The sequence below is a fragment of the Sphaerodactylus townsendi genome, linkage group LG05 (assembly GCF_021028975.2).
Source record: "Sphaerodactylus townsendi isolate TG3544 linkage group LG05, MPM_Stown_v2.3, whole genome shotgun sequence".
In the NCBI taxonomy this organism is placed as follows: Eukaryota; Metazoa; Chordata; class Lepidosauria; order Squamata; family Sphaerodactylidae; genus Sphaerodactylus; species Sphaerodactylus townsendi.
Genome location: NC_059429.1, coordinates 26,744,690 through 26,770,159, shown reverse-complemented (window position 1 = coordinate 26,770,159; position 25,470 = coordinate 26,744,690). Strand labels below are relative to the sequence as shown.

The following is a 25,470-nucleotide window of genomic DNA, read 5'->3' as shown; positions in this document are numbered from 1 at the left end:
GGGGGGATAGGACTGAGTAGCTGGTATAGGATGGGTGGTCAGACTGTTCCCTTCAGTTGTTATATTGTCTTATGTGGTAGTGGGGTAGTAAATTGCTTAGTGCTAGCTTAAAGATGGAATTAGCTTAGTTTAGTATATAGGATTTAGTATTAGTTACTGAGTTAGGTTTGTATTGTGTTATATTGTTTTTAGGTTATTGGCTAGTTAGTGGGTTTTGGATTTATTTGTGATTGTATTGTGTGAAAGCACTCTAGTCACAAGAAAGCCATCTTTTAAGAACTAATGTTCCTAAATTTAACACTCGTGGCCTTCCAGATGTTATGGACTACAGTTCCCATCACCCCCTGCCAGCATCATGCTGGCAGGGGATGATGGGAACTGTAGTCCACAACATCTGGAGGGCCACAAGTTTGACACCTATGCCTTAAGGATGCTGTGGGTTAGGGCTTGCCTTCTCTGGGTTGGGAAATTACTAGAGATTTTGGGAGAGTTTGACACCTGTGCCTTAAGGGGACAACCATAAGCCCAGCAACCCCTTCCAACCATGATTCCAGAACTCCTCCCAATACCAACTCCCTTCACTCACGTGTCGATAAACTTTCGGCCTGGCTGCATCACCATCGCTGGGGATCCATCCCGAAATGGTGGATCCCGGAGAACTCTGTACCTCACCGGTTTGCAGTTGGAGCAAAGCAGGCTCTGGGGTGTGGAAATCAGGAGGGCAGCATCAATCTGCATATGATCATCGAAAGTGTAGATCTTTACTCCAGACACCTTCTTGTTCAGACTGAGTTTGATTGTGAGAGGGATGTCACAGAATACGTCCATGGGTCCCAGGTGTACGGAGTCCCCCTGCTCTGTCAGGATCTCTATGTCCGATAGTGCCCTAGGGGAGTCCGTAGAGAAGTAGGTGGTCCACACCATTAGAGAGTCTGGGTAGACGGGATGCAGGAAACGCAGCTCCAAAATGCAGCCAAGTGGCTGAGGGCAAGGGGTGGTCATGCTCATGTTGAAGAGATTGAACTCAGGGCTCCAGGCCTGCAAGCTGAGTTCACAGGGCTGATCCACATCTGGAGGCCCTGCAGAGGCAATGGAACCAAATAATCCTTTTTTTGATAAGCAGGGATACTCAGAAGGATCCATGCAGATTCAAAACAGAAGGAAGGGGACAGACTCTACACAAAGCTTCGTCAGGGTGGAAAAGGAGGGCCCCTTTCTACGACTTTTTGGAAATTATGGCAACAAAAGGGCTGGGAATAGCTACCAACCTCCCATGGGACTTGGGAGTTCTCTCGGAATTGTAACTGATTCCCAAACTACAGAGATCAGTTCCCCAAGAGAAATGACAACTTCATGGAAAAATGGAAGCCGTAGAAAATTACTGCATTCTCACTGAGACCCCACCCCTCCCCCAAAAAGCTCCCCAGGCTCTTTCATCAAATCTCCAGGAATTTCCCAACCCAGAACCCCAAATGAGAAACTATTAGATTCATAGAAGGATCACCCAACAGCCAGAATTGGCTGTGAACCCGTAGCCTCTCACTCTAATTGGCTTAAATCTCCTTTCAGAAATAACACCGCACACCCAAATCGTATTGACTTCTCGGTCTGTGGCATCGCTGTAATTGGCTGGGATCGCTTTAGGATGAAAGGTAATGGTGGCTGAAGCAGCACCAGAGACAACCTATGTGGAAAAGATTGATGCAAACTGGTGATAACCAGTGGCGTAGCGCCCACGGGGCAGGGAGTGTCGATGCCCCGGGCAGAGCAGCGGCGGAGGCGTGGCCGGGCTGTTGAGGGGCGGAGGGGGCGTTCCAGGGCAGGGGTGCAGGGCACACACGTGCCCTAAGTGCAGTTTTCCCTTGCTTCAACTCTGATGCCAACAGTCCTACTATTATTTCCAGCCACTGTTTGCAACGGTTTGCGCTAATGCTCAAGATAGGAAATCACCAGTCAGAGAACATGCATGTCAGCACTAGCAAATAACTGTACCTGTTCATTACGAAAGGATGCTACATCATCAAGATGTGTGTGTACTAGGCATGCATTTACTTTTAGATCCCAAACAGCATGTAAGATACTAATTCTACCCCATGGTTGAATCAACCCCCAACCCACCATTCATATTGTCTTTGCAGATAAGGATTTGGGAGCACATACTTGTCTAAGGGTGTGAGGAAGCAAATAACAGGTCCAAATATCACCTGAGTCAGGAGCTCACTAACAGGACAACCCTATGACATTAATGGCATTTCATTAGAATGTCTCTGTACACACCCATGAATACACATGAAGCTGCAGACCTTCGTCCACCAAGGTCAGTGTTGTCTACTCAGGCTGCAGATGCCAAGTATTGAACCTGGGACCTTCTGCATACGAAGCAGATGATGTACCACTGAGCCATGCCCCTACTGAACAGGAGTGCATTGTTGGGGTCTTTAGACAAAAGCCCCTGTGTTTCATTCCTCCCACCACCCCAACCTAACACTAATCTCTTCAATATGTTTATGTGTGTATAACATCAACGTAGGTACGTTGCAAGGATGTAAAAGGGACCAGGAAAATACACATGGGCTGTTTCCACACACACACACGGAAATGCCCCTCAACCAGCATGAATTGTGCCGGTGGAGGCTCAAGGACTGCTCGCACAGCAGCATGCGAGCAGCCCTGACTTTCTCCCCAGACGGAGAGGTGGCTCTGAACGGAGCCACCTCTCCATCGGCCCCCTCCACTCACCATCCCGTCCAGCGCTGCTCTGGAGGGCTGGAGGGATACGCCCATGCTGTCTCCAACCCCTGGAGGTCGGAGGGCAGCGTGGGCATGTTCCCCAGCCCTACAGAGCAACGCTGGACAGGATGGTGAGTGGAGGGAAGGGGGAAAACATTGTCTTCCCAGCGGTGCGGTTCACACCGCGCTGGTAGGAAGACGGTGCTTTTAAAAAACCTTGCTTGATGAGTGAGGTTTAAAGCACAGGCTTCACACTGATCCAGGGTTGACAGGACGGTGCTGCAGCAAAGCAGCAGCGCCTCCTGTGCGAACACTTCCCCAGGGATGGCGTTTTTGCCGTCCCTAGGGCGCTCTATTCCGCTCGTGCGGAAAGGGCCATAGATTGGAACACCCCAAAACTGTTATTGTTGTCATCACCATCACCATTATTTAATTCAGTGGCATCACAGAAAAGCATGTATTTATTTTTAGCAGTCACCTTATATTCCTTCCTCACCTCTCTGCCTCCAAGGCGTTCTTCATTAATATTGTCACCAGATGGGAAATGCCCCAGTAGCTGCTAATAATTACCAAAGGGCTACAAGAATTTCTTTTTCCTATAGCGAGATTGCCACGTAATAATGATGACCTGTAAACTCTTCTTGTGCCTGTGCGTGGAAGCCAAAAGGGGCTTCTGTCTCCTGTGCAGTATGAAATGCCTTCCTTTTAAAAAGGAAAATGAAATCTACAAGCACTCTCCCATTGATGGGACATGTTTACCCGTGTTGTGGGAGAAAGGACAGGGAACTTTACCTACTGCTTCCTCTGGAGTCCAGTAGCCAGAGGAATCGCAAATCCGAGGAGAGGAGGCCTCATGTACATACTGGCTAAACGTTCCATCTTCGGCACAGTCTCCGCAAAGATTTCCTGATTCCCTAAAAGAGAAGGGGGGGGGGGGAATACTCTGCTCACAGTTTTCTACAATATTTACTTTTGTCTGTGTCAATGCTTTGGTGGGGATGTCATTCATTAAATTTTACAGCATATATAAGGTGCCTCTCCTGAATCTTGTTTGAGGCAGCTTCCAAGTAAAAAGTAATACCGTGAAATCACAAAAAGCACAATACAGGATCAATATTAAAATAAAAACCAGTCATTCAAAACAACTACTTCCCTTCCCTTCTGCTTTTCCTCAATGAAAGCTGTGGCTTCCTCCTGTCTAACTGCATTGAGCAACTGAGTTGTGGGATGCCAACTGTCAAGGGACTCTACTAACAGACACATATAATCCCACACATAATCAGAGATAGAGCAATTGACGGCAGCAATGAACTAAGGATCTCTCTACCAAGGGAAGGCTATTCAACTTCATTGCTTTTATCTTTCTTTCTTTTTTGCTGTCAAATCGCAGCTGACTTGTGTGTGGAGGTTCCCGCTTAGGGCTTCTGAGGCAAGAACAGTTTAGAGGTAGTTTGCCATTGCCTGCATAGCAACCCTGGTATTCCTTGGCAGTCTCCCATCCAAATACTAACCAAGGCCAACCCTGCTTAGCTTCCAAGGTCTGATGAGATCAGGATAGCCCTGGCTACCAAGGCCAGAACTTCTGCCCTCTAGAATGACTGTATAAAAACTATCCTTTTCCAATGGGCATTTAGCCACTGGTTAACTTTGTTTTTAGGATCTAATTAGGCGTAATAGATGAGCCATGCCTTTTCATACAAGCACCTGCATTACAAAGGCAGGTTGGGGATAAGGTAGCACACAGTTCAGAGATATCCCTTCCTCTCCCCACACCACATCCACACAAACTTAAATGACTTCTCCTTACCTTTCATAAAGCGCCCCGCTAATGGGGGGAGACCAGTGTATGGTGAGGGAGTCCTGGCTCTGTCCAGTGACAATCGGCGGCATGGGAATAGGGGTGGGTTTTCTGCCCAGACTCCACTGCTGATACACCAAATCCAGATAGCAATGCATTCGAGCCACTTGGTTTGGGGTGAAACTGTCTGTGCAGTCATCATCTGTGACAGGGAGGGGGAGAGAAAAAGACAATTTGTGAAACAACTCAAGAACAGGGTCGTATCCAAATCTGGGAGGATTCTTACATCACTGCTAGAAATGAGCACAATGGTGAACCACAGGAACTGAAAGGTTTCTATTACATGTACTGAACCACAGTCCTTTGTTCTCCACTGTTGAGTTCCCCGCTAAAATTTATGCACATCAAAGAGGACTTTGATGCAGTCCCTGTATCCAGAGGCGTAGTTGGGCAACATGGCGCCCCCACGCCCCGTGGTAGTTACACAACCCCTCCCGGGACCCCCCCTACCCCATGGTAGCTACGTGCACACACACACACGCGCCCCATGGTACATATGTACCCTTACCTCACCCACTTACCAGATGGGGGGATTTTCCCTGGGCCCCCCACGACTCACTGGGGGGTGCCCACGGCATTTGTCCCCGGATGTCCCCATTATAATTATGCAACTGTCTGTATCAGTCCTGAAAGGGTACACCTCAGACATAAGTGGATCACCTTAGAGAGAACCAGGCCTCCACCTTGCTGCTCCAATCCTCACAGGAGAATGGCGCACAAGTGAGGAAGTGGCCTTCTAGATCCACAAAAGGCCCTTAGGAAAGCTGAAGGAAGCATAAAGGAGCATGCTAGACAGCCCCTCCACTCTTGCAAAACCTCGTATACCACGTTAGAATAGCAGGGTAAGGTGGGCCTTTTATAAGCCTCCAATCCTCCAATAGTCAATCAGAAGTTTGCTGGGCAAAAACCCTATCTATTTCCTAAAAACACTTGGCAGGCACCAGAAAAGATGTTAGCAGGTACCATGGCACCGAAGGGACCATTTTGGGGAACCCCTGATTTAACCCCTTAGAATAAGAAATAACTTAAGTCAACAACTCAAGCAATTTGTAAATGAAATACATGTGAAACTCAGATGTTCACCTTTTCATTGATCAGACTGTCTCACTATGTACCAGTGAAATCATGAGTGGCAGAAACTCAGTTTCATAAACATAAAAGCAGATACCTTCAACATGTTCTATACCTTTTGTTGAACTAGGTCGGGCAAGGGTTTGTCTTCCCCATTCATTACCTGTGTAGCTCATGTAATTGTTGAACGGAGTTCCAGAGAAGTGGGTCTGGCCACAGGTGTCGTTGGTAGGATCCGGGTCTCGACAGAGTTTGCTTTTGGGCGTAGGAGCCGTATCTGCACAAAGGTCTCCAGTCTCCATAGATGGTGTTGTCTCCCTACATGGGTCATCGCAAGATTCCCTTTCGTTCACCCCTTTAAAGACGTGGTAGAGTCCCAAGACATGCCCTACTTCATGGATCATCGTATTCGTATGACCTGGCATACCATAGTATGTTGGATTAAGGACCACTCCTCCTGGAATCGAAATTGCAGTCGTTGTCAGAGATAGGCATAGAGACAAAGGGGTCTAGTATCTTATGCTAATTAAATGGTATCATCCATAAAGAGACATTTCAGATTTGAACATCAGATCTGCTGTTGTGAAGAGGCTTCATTTCAGTACTCACCACTCCACAGTCCTTCTTGTCCAAGCAACTTTGGATGCTGAATCAGTGCATTAAAGGAAGGTTCACAAGTAGTCTTTAAGACCTTGAGCGGTCTGGGGCCATCATACCTTCAGGACCATATCTCCCCACATTGCCCTCAGAGGACTCTTTGGTCCTCCTACAGCAATCTTCTAGTGATCCCTGGACCCAAGGAAATATGGTTGGCTTCCACCAGAGCCAAAGCCTTTTCAGTCCTGGCACCTACATGGTGGTACGAAATTCCAGCAAACATCAGAACACTGGAAGATATTAAGAAGTTTTGTGGAGTGTGCAAAACTGAGATGTTTCACTGAACAAATAATTGAAATATAATTGAAACCATATGGAATGTATAGAACTATATTGGCTCGGTTTGCACCCTCTTCTTTAAGTTTTATTACGTGGGCAATGCTGCTTGGTTTAAATCGCCATCAGGGTAATTTTTATGCTAAATGTTTTTAACTGGAATTGCAATTTATTGTTTTAAATGTGATTATAACCATGTACGTTAGCCACCCTGACCCCAGCTTAGGCTGTGGAGGGCAGGGTATTATCAAATCCCCCCCATGTATTTTTTTAATTGTTAGATTTTCCCAAGTTTGGAGAACCGTCTGTTTACAGTCAGTGTAGCCCTGATTCACAGAGTTGGATGTCTGCAGATGAGGCTAACCTTGGCTATTAGAATATAAGATATTTGACTTCATCTAAGCAAGTACTTTTGGATTGATAAAATGACCAGGCCACCTATATTTTCAAGGAAAATATGCTCCTTTTATGTGACAACATGGCATGCATGAGAGTTTGATTCACTGAATGGAAATGCCCTTAAAAACAAAAGTCAAAAAACAAAAAAGCAAAGAAAACTGAGACAGATTTCCCAGCCAAACCCCAGTCTGAGGCAGGAGGCTCTCTTGCTGAAAGGAAAGGAAAGGAATGGAAGTGAGTGAAGAAAGAAAAACTTGCTAATAGCTAAGTTAATGGGATGCTCGAGCCCAGCAGTAATCCCACTGTGTCAACCACTAGCTGCAAATGGTAGGTCTTCCCACTTTCAAGTAGAAATATGAAACCCCGTCTGCTGGAGAAAATATGAGCAAGGAAGCGAGAGTTGAAAAAGGATACCGTGACGTCGTGCCCGATCCCCTCTCTTGAAGACTGACAACTGCCAGTTTGTTTTCAAACCAAGTGAACACACAAAATTTCCTCTGAGGAGAAAAAGGATCCCTTGTGAAAGTTTCAACAGATTCCTCAGGGCCAAATGGGCTACAGACACCAAACCAGAATCCTCAGAAAAGTGGAACCAAATGGATTCAGAAATGTCTCATGAAGGAAAATATCCAGCTACCTCACACTATTCCAATTCCCAAATCATTCTGGACCCTCAGGCTTACCACTGTTTTCTACTTATGGACTTGACATGAATTAGCTTTTGACCCAAATCTTTCATCCATAAGTGACCTTACAAAGGCCATTACTTTCATGTCATATAGGAACATTTGCGGTGTGGCATGCATTCACAAAGGCCTTGGCTTTCAAAACAAAATCTGAGTCAGCTAATCATCCTAAGCGCCCAAAGGCCAATTATTTGGCATCACCTCAGGAACAGGGAATTTACCTAATAACAATTCAGACCTTCTCAAAAGCCCAGCAGGTTACAGGCACTTAAGCAAAAGGTTTGCCTCGCAAGATGGGTTGGTGCCTCTGAACTTTTGGATCAGTTCATTCCTGACAGTTGGCAAAAGCAATGGTCTGCATCCAACAACAACGTTAAGAAAAATTAAGGGCCTTTAAGTTTCTTAAAAGGAGGTAGTGATTCCCACCAATGCCCCCTTCTGTTGCAGCCCACTGAGGCTCATTCCGCACATGCAGAATAATGCACTTTCAAACTGCTTTCAATGCTCTTTGAAGCTGTGCGGAATGGCAAAATCCACCTGCAAGCAGTTGTGAAAGTGGTTTGAAAACGCATTATTTTGCGTGTGCAGAAGGGGCCTGACTGTTTTTCAGGAACTGTATAATGGGATTCTGCAGTGGAAGGGAAAATTGGAAGAAATGTCTGCCTTTAAATCTTTGGAATGCAGTGGGATACAAGACAGTAGCAGTCATTCTGAACTCTTATATAATTTTTTAATGTCACAACCAAATTTTACTAAGCAAGGACACCTGAAATTTAAGAAAGATACCTTGCAATGACGGGGAATGAGAGACAGGTTGAGAGAAAGTGCATCCACCTTGCCTTCAAGCAAGACCACAGACTTGGCTGAGAAGGCAAAGAGAGAGTGCTGCAGGATTTTGTTGGTATGCAACTATACCCTATGGCAGAAACAGTCAGTTTCTATATACTCATGTGTCACTCTTTTCTCTAGACTGGAGAGCAAGAAACATAGTTTGCCACATAAAGTAACAGAGATGACAAGGTAAAGTCAGTACCATCTAGCAGTAAAAGTAAAGGTAATCAATACAGGACATGCTAAGATCTGAAGTTAGACATGTGCCCATCCAAGAAAGGGTTTTCTCAGTCTTGGTGTCAATATTTTGGAACTCCCTCCCCAAAGGGATTCATCTGTCTTCCTTTATCATTGTTTTCCACCAGCAAGTGAAGACTTGTTTGTTTCATTTGGCATACCCCCAATAACAGTTCCCGGACCTCCTCCCTGGCTTTGGTGTTGCATGTTTTATCTGCTTAGATGTTTTTATTGAACTGTTTGATATACTATTCTCAACACTGTTTTCATGTTCAAACTTTTTCAGGTTCTCTGCGCTGGGAGCACTATTTGGGTGGAAAGGCAGCATAATTGAATGAGTGAGTGAGTGAGTGAGTGAGTGAGTGAGTGAGTGAGTGAGTGAGTGAGTGAGTGAGTGAGTGAGTGAGTGAGTGAGTGAGTGAGTGAGTGAGTGAGTGAGTGAGTGAGTGAGTGAGTGAGTGAGTGAGTGAGTGAGTAAATAAATAGGGATACAAACTGGGTGGCATTTTGCAAAAGTGGTCATAGGGAATCCCCCCCTCCCATTCTAATAATTTGTGACCCATGTGAATTAGTGGGAATAAATGCTCCCATTTGGATTTCTGCATCGGGGACCAAACTGTCTTCCACAGACTCCAGCCAGAAGCTTGGGAAGATGGACCAAGAATGTTGATGGTCACTGCCCAATGGAAACTCTGTGGCCTCCACTGAACTCTGCCTGAGCTTCTAGCAGAGAGAATCCTAGAAGAAGGTTGCACACAGATTTTCAAAATTCATGAGTGGGAACTGGCATTTTTACAAAAAAGGGTTAACACCAGGGCCACAGCTTTGAGTGTGCCTCTGAGTATGCCTTTTCCTCACCACTTAAGAATCAGAGTTAGTCTCCACACAGCACTAAGGAGTACAAAGCCCACAACAGAGGGCAAGGCTACCTGGCAAGCACTTTCCACATATTCAGAGAACAATTACTCAGAACTCAGCCCTGGCATAGATTGCAGGTAGAGCCTTGAAACAAATTAAACTCTCCTGCTATGAGAAAGAGACAGCGAAGACAGCAGGTACAGCAATCAGAATATAGCTGATACCTCTTAAGCGAAAGAATTATTTCCCATCATTAGTGTTGGGCTTGTATGTATATTCAGGAAAATACTAAACCTATTTGCAGACTCAGTTGAAAGTTTCTTTATCACAGATAAGCCAGCTGAATTGCATGCAAGCCCATTTCTCGGAACACCCAGACATACCCAGGTGGCTGAGGGCATCCTTGTCCCAGGGCCAGGTGGCAGCGCCCGCCAGCTCCTCCCGAACAGAGTTGGCAAAATAGACATTGAGGAAGTGAGTGCTGTTCAGTTGTAGGACTTCCTTGAGCTCCTTCACACTCATGTATGCCCTGCAGAGTGGCGCGGGAGAGAAAAGAGAGATAAACATCAATGAAAGTGAACAAATCTGACATTCTTAAAGTGCCTTGAAAAAGTGCACTTCACATACTTTTATGCTTACAATCTTAATTGTATTGTATTATTCGATTTGTATAGCACCTTCCCCTGAAGGGCTCAGGGCGGTGAACAACAGAATAAAACCAAACATCAGTAATCATAACATCAAGCAAAAAAACATCAATAAACATAGCATCAATAAACATAGAACCCCACCCCCTGCAGGTGTTTCCAATGGGGTGGGTGGGGAAGGACTCTCACTTCTTCCTGTGGGTAGCAGGTGGCAGCTCTTCAGGTGAACTTCTGTTTGGCTGGCTGGAAGACAAACCAACAGGGAGGCTCTATCCCAGGCAGGGCTGAACAAGCTGGCTGCCTTGAGCTGCTGGTGGAACATATGAAGTAATATAATGCCCTCCAAGAGGCATATCATGTGTAGTTGCATTCCTAAGACAGGTTAGTCTTCATTGTAGTATCTTCTCTTGTACTGACAACCAGAGCATGTTGAATGTTATGAAAAACATGATCTAAACCTATCAAAGAAATCTCAGTCATCAGTAACCTGATTCTCAAGATGTAGTTTGTGCTGATAAAGCTGTGGTCACTTCCTGCAATCAGCTGTCGGCACTCAAGCTCACAGGCTGCAGGGGAGAGCAAATATTATCCACTGCAGGAGGTTCCCAGGTTTCATCCCTGGTATTTCTATTATTAAAAGTATCTCAGAAACTAGGGCTGATCTCAGAAAATAAGCTGGGTTGCCATGCTAAGTTGTGTTCAGCTTCCAGGAGTATAAATTTTACAGTTCCATCCTGCTTCCATCTCCGCCTTCTCTGCAAGCACACACACCCCTACAGTTCAATTTGGGTCGCTGGCCACGTTGAACCTCTAGCCGGTTTTGGAACTTTAAGAACACTGAATAGGCATCACCACAAAATGCTGCCTTCGGGAGCTGAAGCCAATTAAAATGGAAGTCAATTAAAACGAGCCAATCACAAAAAACTGGGTGGTTCCAAGCCAAGCTTCCTCCTACAAAGAAGGATGTCCTTTCTGAATGGGACTCCATGTAGACACAAGTCTTATTCTGTTGTTCTGAAACACCCTCTGCTCTGCGTACATGGATGAAAAGCAGGATAATCTGTTTGATTTGGGCAAGGGGACTCTAGGAAACACATCAGTAGGGTCCATGGCGTCCCTGGGCACTATTTCAGGGATCAATGTCCTACATCATATTAAACCATGGCTTATATTAATCATATTTCAGAACTCAAGCCATGGTTTGATCATCTGAATGCAAACACTATACAATTTCCCTGAGGTCCATAAAAATTTCACCTATGCAGATTATACCTGTGATAGTCCCACTGACACAAGGAAGGCATCACTGGACACCACCATCTTCTTAAGATGAAAATGCACCCAAGAGTTAGTCCTAGATAGCGAATGAAGTGAGGAGGCACTCTTCAAGTACAGCAAAACTCATTTCCCAGAAGCAGAAAACATTAGGCAGAAACTCATTCAACACTCCAGAGCTATTCAGGAGACACAAGTCTTAAAAATAAACTTGGGCTCTTGACCTATGTCTCTGTGTATCTCAGGAAAATAAAAACCCCTCTCCAAAGCTTTGAAACCATCCAAATTCCACAAGCTGAAGTCAGTCAAGTTTACACTGATATTCCCGCCACTTCTTTAGAGGATACATTTTTTCTCACTGCCGCCTGTGGGTCCCTTGACACCAGTAAAAGTGCATTCTCTCTCTCAACCCCACCCCTCCAACCATTCATTATAAATCATTCTTTCATTTAGTCACCACAAGCAAATTCCTACTGATCCAATGACATAAAAAGAAGCTACAAATGGATTTGGGGGGTGGGGGTGGGGGGGTGGGACAGGGACAGACTAGTTCCCTCAACAGTGGAATAGCAACTGCAAACTAACAGTCATGAACCTTACCCAACAGGATCAAGCAACACATTACAGAGACCAAAATAAGTCTGGAACGGATAATTCCCTGGGGCTCCTTCTTTTGCTAGTGTTTCCACTGGTATTTTCATCTGTCATAAACAAGCATCAGAACCAACATTAGACGCTGTCTCTTCCTCAGCAACTCAGTTATTCCTCAGGCCCACCCCCTCTGTGATATTCGGGCTGCATCCACAGGGAGCTGGATACTGGGCTATCATAGCAATATTTCTGTGTTGACAAGACAATCCGGGAGAGACAAATGGTTGCCATGCACAGTGTAATGCAGTCCAAGCATGTTAGCACATCATCTGGAAGGAATGGTGTATATTTTCCTGCCCTGGAAAGGTCCCATTTATATCCATGCTCTTTTTCCAGCCTATGTCCCTTGTAGGCACCATTTTCCAACCTTTCTTTTCTCGCTACATTATCGCAGGACTTTTTGTAGGCTTTTTAAAATTTAACTGCTTTTGTGCTATATCACAATATAATGATCTATTAATGATCTATAGTAGAGGTTCCGGTTCCGGTTTGACTGGGAGTAGCAGCTTGTTTTCTACACTCCGCGTCTCATACCTCAGATAAGCAAATTTTAATAATACTTAAATGCGTTAACCAGAGTGAACTGTCTCTAATTTCTTGTAACAACTAAAGAAACAAATTAAGACTCTGAAACATAGACGCTGAAGCAATTACTATGAGCTGTAAAAAACGCAGGAGAGATAACGAGGACCACAATGCATTTAAAGCCAAGCAGTTAAGAATTGATGAATTCTATCCTGCACAAATAGAGACAATAAACCGTTACAGAGCCCTACAAATCGAGGAGGTAGGAGGAGGAAGTGAAAAACACCCTTACCAGCCTCACAATTTGTGGGGCAAGCTTGGGAATGGATAAAAGTAAAACGAACAAAAAAATCCAAAATAATGGGGAGAGGAAACACCATGAACAACCTCCCAGCAGTAAATGAACATGATGAGTATCGTCAAGTTGCTACTTCTCACAGCTGAGACACAGTAGTAGAAAAATATTCAGAGAAATACAAACTATAAATTATAAAATAGATATGAGATCCTTAAGAGCAAAACTCATAAGGAAACTTCCAAGAAATGAACAGACAATTCCAAAACCAGCAAGTAAAAATGTCATCAAGGCAAGGAGATTAACTTTTAATGAGATAGAAAAAACCCTCACAATTGCTAATCCTAGTTCCAAACAAGGTTCAAGCTGCTTGGAGATCGGCAAATACAGAGGCTTATCAGTGCCCTGGAATGATAAACAGCAGGCCAGAAATCATCTGAGAGAGCTATTAAGAGGAAAAATTAAACATCTAGATTTAAAGGCGGTAGAAACTCTCCAAAATTACAGCCAATGGAAAAGAATAATTTTGACTTTTTATTCTGATTATATTCCCTCAACCTTAATGAAAATGTGCAACCAGTTAGAAAGGAAAAGGATCTTCCCAAGACGTATATTTAATAATGCGCTCACATGGCCATTGATATCTAGGGCCGGCATAATGGCTAAGCCCATGGCAAAATTCAACAGTATAAATAAAGCAAGAAAGGACTGTAATAACACTGAACCAGAGACATCAATGGCAGAAATGGATGATAATTTTCAGATGCTGGAAAACAATTTTAAAATATCCTATCTGGCATTACCAACTGCAGAACAGGAGGATATCATAAAAAGAATGGAGACCCTAAAACAAGAATTAACACTATGCAGGAAGCAAGTACCAAAAGAACACAAAAAAAGAGAAGAGGATGAAAAATCTACTAATACACCTGAGTACAGAAGGAGTCAACAATTCACGATTGGAATGTATGGAGGAACAGAAAGAACCATTGCTATAATGTAGAAGAAGAACAAAACTTTACTAATCTTTTCCCCACCTCTAGGGCACAAAATCACAAAACAAAGTGAAAGCAGAGGGAAGGAAATTCTCACACGCCAAGAGGGGGGACACCATACAACTCAAGGTCAAAAGGAGGAAATCAGATGTGGAAATGGAGCTTGATCCTCCTGCCCTCTAGAAATTTGATGACAAGGGAAAAGGAGCAAAGGGAAATCATGGAAGCAGGGAAATAATGGAGATAGAATATGGAAATATAAAATCAAAAAGCGCTTAAGATATATTGATGAAAACAATAAAGGGAACTGGATCGGGACTATGAGGGAAAAGAAAACCCAAAAAGGAAAACAACCAAAAAACAATGGTTGTATCTTCACCGGACAAGACAGGCCTACTAGAATTTGACTAACATGGAGTGATACCAGCCAAGAACAGATATCTGTGCAAGCAGAAACGCATGAAAGAAAAAATAGAATTAATTCAAGATGAAACTAGCAACACAATACACCTCTACAGCCAAACCAAGAAATGAATTATCAACTAAATGACTACAGCAGAGACATGCAAAACCACTTGAGGAACGGATACATCAAACTTTATATTTCCCCATGGAACGTAGCAGGGTGGGATGAGATGCATCACATCCTATGATCGCATGTTCCACTCCTTCAAACATGATTTTCAAGTGACATCATTATTTTACAAGAAACGCATGGATGGCTCAACCCTCTTGAACTTGATGTGGCTACTCTCAGAGCTATGCAATCTAGGAGCAACACCAGGTGAGTAGGGTCCGGGGAGACTGAAAGGAGGCTTGGAAGTATACTGATAGCCACCACCCTAAAAGCCAAATGCTATCCGTTTAGCCGACTCCACCTCAATTAGCGATGTCCTGTTCCCAGGTATCATGGAGAGAGGCCAGCCTCGAGTCATCATTATAAATGTGTACTTCTCCACCAGCAGTAAGGAAGCTCCAGCTAAGAGCAAAAAATGGAATGCTTTGGACCAATATGTAACACAGAATTTCATTGGAATGCCCTAGAGGCCTTAATTTTTACTAGCGGGAGACTTAAATGCTCGCTTTAGGCCCGGAATTAGACTCCTTTCTAGCAACAAAATATCATACGCTTCTGGAGAATGGGGGGTTAGGAAATTATAAGCTCCCACACATACGGATTTTCAAAGACCAAAAGGCAAATTACGCCGGCCTCCTCTTGGCCAAGATGGCACAGAAAAAAGGTCTTCAGATACTGAATGGTGCTTCAGAAAAGGACCACCCTGGTGAAATGACTTTTATGGCAGGTAACAGAGCCAGTACAATTGATTACATTCTTGTGTGCAATTCCTTACTTCCATATGTGCAAGAATTTCAGGTGTTCCCCTACTTGGAGGGAGATCACCTTCCTCTCAGTTTAAAAATCAGCCTAAGAACAACACAGACGCATGTAACCAATTGCTATAGATCACAGCTGTCCTATGTAGGCAGAAGAATCAGATGGTCTGGGGAAATGGATCTTGAGTTAAAAAAATTTTTAACACCAGAAATGCTACAGAAGAGCGCCACTGTGTTCTCCACTGCCAAAGACATCTTGGATCCTATTTTCCTGCCCTGGAAAGGTCCCATTTATATCCATGCTCTTTTTCCAGCCTATGTCCCTTGTAGGCACCATTTTCCAACCTTTCTTTTCTCGCTACATTATCGCAGGACTTTTTGTAGGCTTTTTAAAATTTAACTGCTTTTGTGCTATATCACAATGTAATGATCTATTACCACTTATCTATTTCCATTTTATTTTTAATGGAACCATCATTCCTTTTTGTTGGGAAGATATAAGGGAAAAGGTGTGGGCAGTTTTTGTCCAGATCGCCAGAAAAGGAATGGGGAGGGGAAGATACAAGACAGCTAACTGAAGTTCCCAAGAATTTTTCAAAGACTGTCATAGAGTGCATCACAACCGTCAGTGTCTGCATAGTGGTGGCCAAGTCAAACTTATCCAGGGATTGCTACAGATGATATTCCAGCCTCATCTACTAAGAAGTACTGGCAGCTTCTGCCATCCCATAGCTCTCTTTAGGCTTCCTTGGCATTTCTGTTTGAGAAATGGGAATACATCATCACATGGCAAGATTTCTGTCTCATCTGCATTATCGCTTCTATCAGCTATTTCTTTACCATATTGTATATCCTGTCTTCTGCCCATTCACATCTCCAGAGTGTCTATGTACTCTTAGCTACCTGACACACACACACAAATAATAGTGAGGAAACCGTACTCTGCCCACACCACTAATTCAATTAGGATGTTTTGCATGTGACAGAGAAACAACTTGGCTTAAAATCCATTGTGGCACTCTCTTTTAATCTGAAAGGGAAATAATTTCCCCATGATTTTCGAGCATTAAAATTTGACTGTAATCATAGGACAGCTATGTGTCCCACTTCTGTGAAACTAAAACACACGCACAGACTCCTGTTTTCATTCAGTTCTTGCTTCAAGGTCCTGTCATCAATATAGCAACTTCAATCAGGGACATAGGTATAGATTTTTTTATGAGGAGGGTTCCTGGGGTGGTGCCATGCCTCTACCCACCCCACAGGCCCCACCCCCAGCCTCAGTGCTTATAAAAGCAGCTCTCCAAGGCCAGGGACACCAGACTCGCCTGCCCCGCCTCGCACCTCCCCCTACCGGCTGGGCTCCCAGCCAGCAGCCAGCAGTTCCTTCGGCCCTCCCCTCCGAGCAGAGGCGTAGCTAGGGAAAATGGAGCCCAGTGCAAAATGCGTTTTGGGGGCCCCCCAATGGGCAGCCGCTGTGATGCTGGAATTCACACCCAAACAGCATCACTTTCAATGGTGTTTAAACTAGGGAGCCCAAATTCTCATTTTAAATCCACCTTAAAGGGAAAATATGAGGTCTCCAGTTTTAAATGCTGTTTTGGGGTGTATTATCCCCCAATTTGGGGGGTGCCTGCTGTCAGGGGTGCAATTGTTAAGCTAGCAGCACCAAAATTTCAGAGTATCTTTAGGAGACTGTCCTGATGATACCACCCAGGTTTGGTGAAGTTTGGTTCAGGGGGGCCAAAGTTATGGATCCACAAATGTGTAGTCCCCATCTCCTATTAGCTCCCATTGGAAACAATGGCGGAGGGGGCACCCCCTTTGGGAGTCCATAGCTTTGGACCCCCTTGACCAAACTTCACCAAACCTGGGTGGTATCAGCAGGAGACTCACCTGATGATACCATCCAGGTATGGTGAAGTTTGGTGAAGCTATGACACAGTTTAACTCTTGAAGACGACCGGGGGGGAGGGTACACAAGTGGTGAAATTCAAATAATTTAACAACCGGTTGTTTAACAAGCACCATTTTAACAACCGATTCTGCCAAAGTGGTGCGAACCAGCTGAATCCCACCACCGAGGTACACCCTTCCAATAAGGAGGCTTCAAATACATTAATTTTTAACAATTCAGCAGCTAAGTTTAGAAAGTTTAGAATGCACAGTTTTAGTACAAAGTCTTACCACACTTGTTAGACTGCGGGGTGGGGGGTGGAGAATTCCATAACACAAATCTTATATGGTTCTGAAAGACAGGAAGGATTCTACTGTTTTGTTATAGTTTGTCACTTCAAAGGAAGGACAAGCAGGGAGCTATATCTTTGGTAGATCTTGCTATCTGGGGGATGGAAAAAAATCAGCTTGAAGAGACAGTCTCTGAAAGCAGTGAGTCTCGTTCTCTGCCATACACTGAAAACAGAGGCTTTGACAACAAACAGGAGGTTCATTGCCAAGGGGTCTGGATCGAGACTCATGCCTGATAGAAAACAGCTCCTGAGCATGAGACCACCATGTTGCCCCTTGTCTTCCTGTAAGACTCCTGTGCTATTATTCAGTTAGCAATTATACCAAGGTGATCTCAAAAGTTAAAAAAGCATTTTGGAGGGGGCGGGAGGAGAGAGAGTAGAGCGGTACTGAACACAAAGAGCAAAGCCTACCCGTGAAGTCACATTTTTACGTTCTCCAGTCTTGCAAGACCAAGAGATATCATAGAACAGATAAAGTGTTCAGCCCCCACCCTAATAAAACATCCACAGGCATTACTGCAATCCTGTCTACACCTTTGGAGTACGGGAATAGGAATTTGCATTCTGGGACGTTTGTTATATTTATTTGGCTCCTGTTTTCCCAACAAAAAGCAAAAGATTGTGGCAAGATTTTCATTAAGGCTGACAAGCTGGCTTAGCAGGGTGACAGCCCAGAGAACAGGATGAAGTCACACCATTATTTTTAATCCCATTAGGACAAAACGGCCCATCTGACTACAGTCCTTCCACTTGCTGCCAGGCTGGGGAGCTTCTCCTGATGGAAGCAATTCCAGATGCACTGTGCACAGCTGGGAAGGACCTCCTAGCAGTGCAAACATCTGTCTCGGGGAATAAGGGAGCGAACAGCTGGAACTGGTTTGCAAAGTGCTTTTTTGGGATTCTGAGCCAAGCTTTACTTCTGTACCAATCAACAAAATGTGCATGCACGCGCGCACACACACACAACCTACAGATGTTTTGCTCTGAAGTCCACGGCTGGCAGTGAACACCTTCAGATAAAACCTTTTTCTTTTCTTTTTTTGCAATTCCTGGTATGCTGCAAACACTTTGATTCATTCCCAGCCAGAGTTCGGATCCTGGCTCTCACAATTCAGCAGGGGAGGCAGGAGAGACTGAACAGATGCAAGGGACTCCAGTGTTTTTGTGCAATGGAACAGTAGTGTTGAAAAAGGAAATGTCAACAAGGACAAACTTTCTCATCTTTGCACAACTAGTTACTCCTGCCAGTATTGTCTCTTTTCTACTACCATTAGGAGGCCTGTTCTCTTTGCTTCAGGACATAACCCTAGAGCAGTGTTTACCAACCTCTTCGAGGTCAGGGTACCCTTGACCTCACTCTTCATATCTCACGGTACCCCTGCCGCAACCCTCCACCTTCCCCTCCCATTGCCCCTGCTTGCCACACACCCCCACCTTCTCCTCCCAGGGTGAAGGGAAGCACTGGGGGTGGTGGAGGCTGCTGACCTTGTCCTTGCTGGCACGAGTGGGAGACACCACAAAAATGAGGGGGGGCGATAGTGTTGCCGCGGTACCCCTGGGACATACCACGGAACCCTGGTTGAGAATGGCTGCCCTAGAGCATGACTGGCACTAAACAATAATGTAACCAGGACCCTCTAATTGTGGTAGGTTAGGCTGAAAGAATGTCTCACCCAGCAAGCGTCCATGACACGAGTGGGAATTTGAACCTGGGTCTTCCAAATACTAGTCCGACACTCTTGAACGCTACATCACACTGCCCCAGCCATTGGTTCCCTCTACCATTCTCATTCCAGGTACACATTTAAACCTTGCGCCAGAGATGTGAGGCTGTTCGTCCGAGACCACAAAGACTCTTGCTCTGTGGCTCTTTGTCTTGGGGGCTGGGGCCCAGGCACTATGTGCAATTATATTAAATGGCTCTGCATTTGTAATTATGTGTATTTGAACCCCTACTATGCTCAGAACCATGCTTTGAAATAGTGAGGAAATGTCAATCTTTACTATACTCTGTTCCTCAGGAAGATGATTGTTCAGTCATTGGAGGTGTAGCAGTTGAGAAAATTGTATTCTTCCACATTAGAATATTGTCCCAAATGAATATGAGAATTATCATTTATTTTTATGCACTGCCTTTGTCCGAATGATTATTTTGTGCATTATTGATCATGATACTTTGATGAAAGAGCATGTATGCCAAAATGTATTTTTACTTTTAAACTGTCAAAGGCATGCGGGGAGCTGGGCTAGGTCGGCACTAGGACCCAGGCGGAGCATTCTACAACAAAGAAGGGCCAGGATGCTTTGTTCTGTGGTGGAGGAATATGCAACCTTACTATCATCTTTCTGTGGAACAGAGTATACTAAGCTTGATGTGACTATGAAAGGTTGGGTAAAAGCTGCCAAGTCAGAACTAATCTGGAGGATGGTTTGTTGGCATTTTAGCTCAACAGTGGCTCTCTGGTTTTTTTCCAGCTCTACTCTCCTCTCTTCTTCTGATCTAGCTTTGCTCTTCTTTTCTTGCCTACTCCATCACCCCTGCCTGTGCTCTTTCCTGGCCAGATTTATGCGCTGCTTGCTTTGGTTAAAAATTCTTGCTTCGCTTATTGATTGTGACACTTCCTTGATCCGTGAGCCGCTTCCCACCAGATAGATCTCCCACACCCATGCCTGATCTCTGACTCATGCCCATTTGTGCTGCCATGTACTGGCCCGGATCCTGATAGTTGGAAACTTATATTTGAGGAGTCTGGGACTGCAACAAAAGGGACGGGCTGGGAGATGTTATCAATTTGGTTTTATTAGCGGGTGGGTAGAGATTATATCACACTTAATAGTGGAATTATTGAGAGATCCAAGCACCTGATGAACATCGAACACAATCTGTTCCTCATAAAAAGGATCAAAGTGTTGGCACAGGGAAGGTGAGAAAGGAGATAGTATGGGAAGAGACGCACTGAGCTGTGATCAGCGTCCGAGGTCAAAGCACAAAAGCGTTTCCAGGATAACTTGGGTGCAAGTGGAGAAGGCATTTCCTTTTGCAACCAGTTTACTCCTGAGAAAACTGACACATCGCCTCCCTATGTTAGTTTCTGAAAAGGAGCCCAAGAGCTGCTGCACTTGCAATGGAGAAACAGGGAGGGAGTTTCTGGAAGCTTGCTGGATCCTTTGCTCTCTGCCTAGAACTCTCTTTTTATTGGTTCTGCATTTGGCTTCCTAAAACCTTTTTCAGACATTTGATTTTGGACATCCGTCGCATGTAATGGGATCTGCAAATATGTGCAGTTACCATTTTGTGTGATTATGCCTGTTTTTCAGCTTTGGTTCTTATGAAGGGCACGTGTTCTCGCATTCCAAAAGCTGTATGTACATAGAAAAAGATGGATGTTGCCCTTTTCACACAAAATGGCAACTGTGTGTTTCAGGAGGATTGTGGGTGGTGCCCCCTCCTGCTACATATGGTTGGTGGGTCCAAGTCAGATTTTTGAAAACAGCTACAGTGATGGAGAATTAAGGAATAGAAGTATGTTTGTGTATATGTGAGGGGGAAGGTTGTTACGTTCCTTGCTGTCCAAGAGTTAGTTAAAATAGTAAATGCAAAGGTGGGGGCAGGCTGCTTCTACACCTTGGAGTTGGGAGTGTTGGAACCAGGGACGTAGGTATAGATTTTTTAGGGGGGGGTTGGGGGCCCCGCCCCCGGCCTCAGTGCTTATAAAAGCAGTTCTCCGAGGCCAGGGATAGCAGACTCCCCTGCCTGTCCACCCCGCCCCACACCGGCTGGGCTTCCAGCCAGCAGCCGGCAGCCCCTTCTGCCCTCCCCTCCGAGCAGAGGCGTAGCTAGGATAAATGGAGCCCGGTGAAAAATATGACTTTTGTGCACCCCATGGGTGGCTGCTGTGATGCTGGAATCCACCCCCAAACAGCATCACTTTCAATGGTGTTTAAAGTAGGGAGCCCAAATTCTCCTTTTAAATCCACCTTAAAGGGAGAATCTGAGGTCCCCAGTTTAAACATTGAAAGTGATGCTGTTTTGAGGTGGATTATCCCCCACCCTGAAACAGCATCACTTTCAATGTTTAAACTGGGGACCTCAGATTCTCCCTTTAAATCCATGCAGAAGGGGGTGGATTTAAAAGGAGAATCTGGGGAAATTTGGGGAGGTGCCTGCTGTCAAGGTGCAATTGTTAAGGTAGCAGCACCAAACTTTCAGGGTATCTTTCGGAGACTCTCCTGATGATACCACCCAGGTTAGGTGAAGTTTGGTTCAGGAGGGCCAATGTTATGGACCCTCAAAGGTGTAGCCCCATCTCCTATTAGCTCCCATTGGAAACAATGGGGGATGGGGCACCCCCTTTGGGAGTCCATAGCTTTGGACCCTCTAGACCAAACTTCACCAAACCTGGCTGATATCAGCAGGAGAGTCTCCTGAAGTTTTGGTGTTCCTAGCCTAGAAAATGCGCCTCCTGCAGGCCAAAAACGGAAATAACACTGGAAAAAATACAAAAAACCCACAAATGAGAGACGGAGCTTCGGACATGTAATGGGGGGGGGGGGTTTGAACCTGAGGAAATCCCCCCTCTGCCCTTACCTACGTCCTTGGTTGGAACCCAGGAGTTGGGAACATTGTTTGTATCAGAAAATGGAGGATAAAATGGAGGGTGTAAGGGGCTTGGTGTCTGCATTAGGGAGAAGGGCACAGCATTAATTGATTTAACATATAAAAAACTAGCAGGAAACCCATGCTTCACTACGCATACTTCATCACAGGCTCTCTATGAATTTCAGGGTGACATTCAGCATACTTCTTTACAGCCTGTTTGTGAACTTTGGGGTGACATGCAGCATATTTTCTCACAGCCAGTCTGTGGACTGATGGGTTTGTTTTTGCATATTTTGCAGCAGCTTCCTGTAGTTGTCTTTTTCTAATGCAATGTGTTATTGCTCTCTTTCACCTGGTGGGCTCCAAAAGACGTCATTTGGAAGCAGCCGTTGTATTTTCGGGATGCAGAAAGGAAGTGTTCTGCCACTGGATGCTGATGAGTGAGAAGGCTGTGAAGAGGTTCAGGGTTGGGTTGAAGGGCAGGGACTGTACCGCCACTGCAGCACATTCCTGGGGACTCATCCTGCCACTTCAGAGCACGACACCAAGAACAAGGTTGATTGGAGGCCGAGAGCAATAAACTTGTCTCCACAGTAATCTATCTGATGTCTATATGCAAAACCCAACAAATGTTTAGTAGTCCAAGGTGATAGTGTGGTTTGTAATCTATTTTGATAGTATTTGGCTGTAGTGGTGTTGTTAACGTGAGGGTGGGTGGAGGAGTACTTTTTCACAGCCAGTCTGTTAACTTCGGGGTGACATTCAGCATACTTTTTTGCAGCCTTTTTGTAAACTTTGGGATGGGTGACATGCGGCATATTTCCTCACCGCCTGTCTGTGGACTGATGGGTTTATTTTCAAATAGGTTCACATGCATTGTGGAAGGTGGTGTTAGAGTGGCGCACCATGGTGAAGGACGTGAAGGACATGAAGCTGGTGGTGTTTAACTGTCACCCTTAGAATGTTCGTGCACCAAGTCTATGGACTGAGGGGCTGGTTTGCCCTTAGAATGTTCGCGCAGATGGCCAGAGATGAGCAGTTAAAACAGTAAATGTGTAATAACTCGAGTAAAACTGAATATTTTGAAAATATGTGAGCACCTAAATCACATAATGAACCGGTATGCCAAATTTCAACTTTGTAGGTTCGGTGGTTTTTTAGTTCTATTGATGAGTCAGTCAGTGAGTCAGTTAGTGGTATTTCACGTTTATAGATATAGAGTTAAAAATTAGTTACTCCAAGTAAATTCTCCTAGGTTTTTCTCCCTTTTTATTTCTCTCTCTGTGTGTACATGTGTTTAGCTTATTTGTTTGTTTGCTTTTCTGGTCCAAAATCTAGAACGAGATGTTATGGTGCTGCCACTGAAAATGGGAATCCTGTGTCAAATCCTCCCCTCCCCTCAGCAGATACCCTTGTTATTTCTCCCCTGCCCCAGCTTATGATTTGGAACAAAAGTTGTGAACTGTGATGTACCATGAACCGCTTATCTACCTGAATGTTACAGAGAGAGAAGGAAGAACATAACACAAAGTTGTTGATTTCAGAAGCAGCCCCATGTTCAGCATCATGGCTTTTGACAGCCTGCATACCTCGTTCCTGAGACCAGTGCGTTTGGGACAGATCTCTCCATGAGCCGGAAGGGTGAAATGCCAAGGAAGTCCCCACTTTGAAGAGGCTCTTGATCTCATAAAGCTTGAGCAGCAGTGGAAGGAAGTCCCCACCTTGGAAGTGCCAAGGAAGTCCCCACCTTGAAGAGTGCCAAGGAAGTGCCAAGGAAGTCCCCACCTTGAAGAGGCTCTTGATCTCATAAAGCATAGAGCAGCAGTGGCGTAGTGGCTAAGAGCAGTGGCTAAGAGCAGGTGCACTCTGATCTGGAGGAACCGGGTTTGATTCCCAGCTCTGCCGCTTGAGTTGTGGAGGCTTATCTGAGGAATTCAGATTAGCCTGTACACTCGCACACACGCCAGCTGGGTGACCTTGGGCTAGTCACAGTTCTTCTGAGCTCTCTCAGCCCCACCCACCTCACAGGGTGTTTGTTGTGAGGGGGGAAGGGCAAGGAGACTGTAAGCCCCTTTGAGTCTCCTGCAGGAGAGAAAGGGGGGATATAAATCCAAACTCTTCTTCTTTTCTTTTTCTTCTTCTTCTCCAAGCTTCAGATCTGTTTTCAAAATAGAATGTAGACACAAAATAGAATGTAGACCACATTGACATTTTCTACAATTTTGCAACACTGAGCTTCAGAGAAGGCACATGTTACAACCAGGAGGGTCAGCATTGCAGCTGGATTGAGACTGAAGGGAGGCAGAAGTCTGGCCAAGAAGGGAGGCTCTGAGACAGAGCCCTTGATTCTGCCACACAGAAATGAAGAGCACAGAAGAAGGCGAACAGGTTGCACGCAGAAGGGAAACCACTGCAGGTCAGCTGGGAGCATGGGTCTGCAATGATGTTGGTACAAAGACACACGTAGCTGGCTTCTCTGGCTCCCTGGGAAAAAGCCCTCTTCCTTGGCTCTCCGAGGCCCCTTCTGCACATGCAGAATAATGCACTTTCAATTAACTTTCATTGCACTTTGCAGCTGGATTTTACTGTGCGGAAGTCAAAATCCACTTGCAAACAATTGTGAAAGTGGATTGAAAGTGCATTATTTTGCTTGTGCGGAAGGGGCCTGAGTGATGCCCTCTTCTCTGTCTAGTCTGTTGCCTCCTTCCACTCTCAGCCAGCTTCCACCACCCTACTACCCAGGATCTTGATGAACTCTGTTTCCTGTGCACTTGGCCTGGTTCATGTAAATGAGGCCAGGAATAATAGGTTCATTCCCAGTCCTGGACAGCGTGTGTGTGACTGCCCCAAGGTCACCCAGAGTTTCCAAGCCTAAGTGGGGATTCGAACCTGGACGTGCCAGATCCTAGCCCAACACTCCAACCATAGCCCCACACCGGGCCTTAGTTAGTATGAATAATAACAACCAACTACACTGACCCATATTATCTGTGACTAACAAAGCCTCCCAGGTCTCTGAGAAAACCCAGGCAGTCTGAAAACAGCAGATTCATTCAGTCCTTAATAAGTCATCATACACAGTTGTGGCCACATTCATCTGGATAGGCTACATATTGTGAAAAAGCAGGAAAGAGTTAAACTTGGGCCAGGAAGATCTGGATTCAAATCCTGACTTGGTTCTGGTGCTATGAAAGACTGAGTCAGCCTGACTCTTCTCTCAACTTGCCCTCTCTTGCAAGGTTGTGATGAGAATAAATAGGGCAAAAGACTCGCGTAATACTGGCCTGAGCTTCTT

At 45.0% G+C, this 25,470-nt stretch overlaps 1 protein-coding gene across 1 annotated transcript in view; it reads right to left on the bottom strand.

Moving 5' to 3' along the window:
• Positions 1 to 25,470, bottom strand: part of PAPPA2 (pappalysin 2) — a 132,350-nt gene that overhangs the window by 75,986 nt on the left and 30,894 nt on the right. The window contains exons 3-7 of the mRNA XM_048497826.1: positions 9,987 to 10,178; positions 5,823 to 6,116; positions 4,538 to 4,730; positions 3,523 to 3,644; positions 587 to 1,079 (exon numbers count right to left, since the gene is read on the bottom strand). Of these exons, the coding sequence (XP_048353783.1) occupies positions 587 to 1,079; positions 3,523 to 3,644; positions 4,538 to 4,730; positions 5,823 to 6,116; positions 9,987 to 10,178 (1,294 nt within the window). The remainder of the gene's footprint in view (positions 1 to 586; positions 1,080 to 3,522; positions 3,645 to 4,537; positions 4,731 to 5,822; positions 6,117 to 9,986; positions 10,179 to 25,470) is intronic.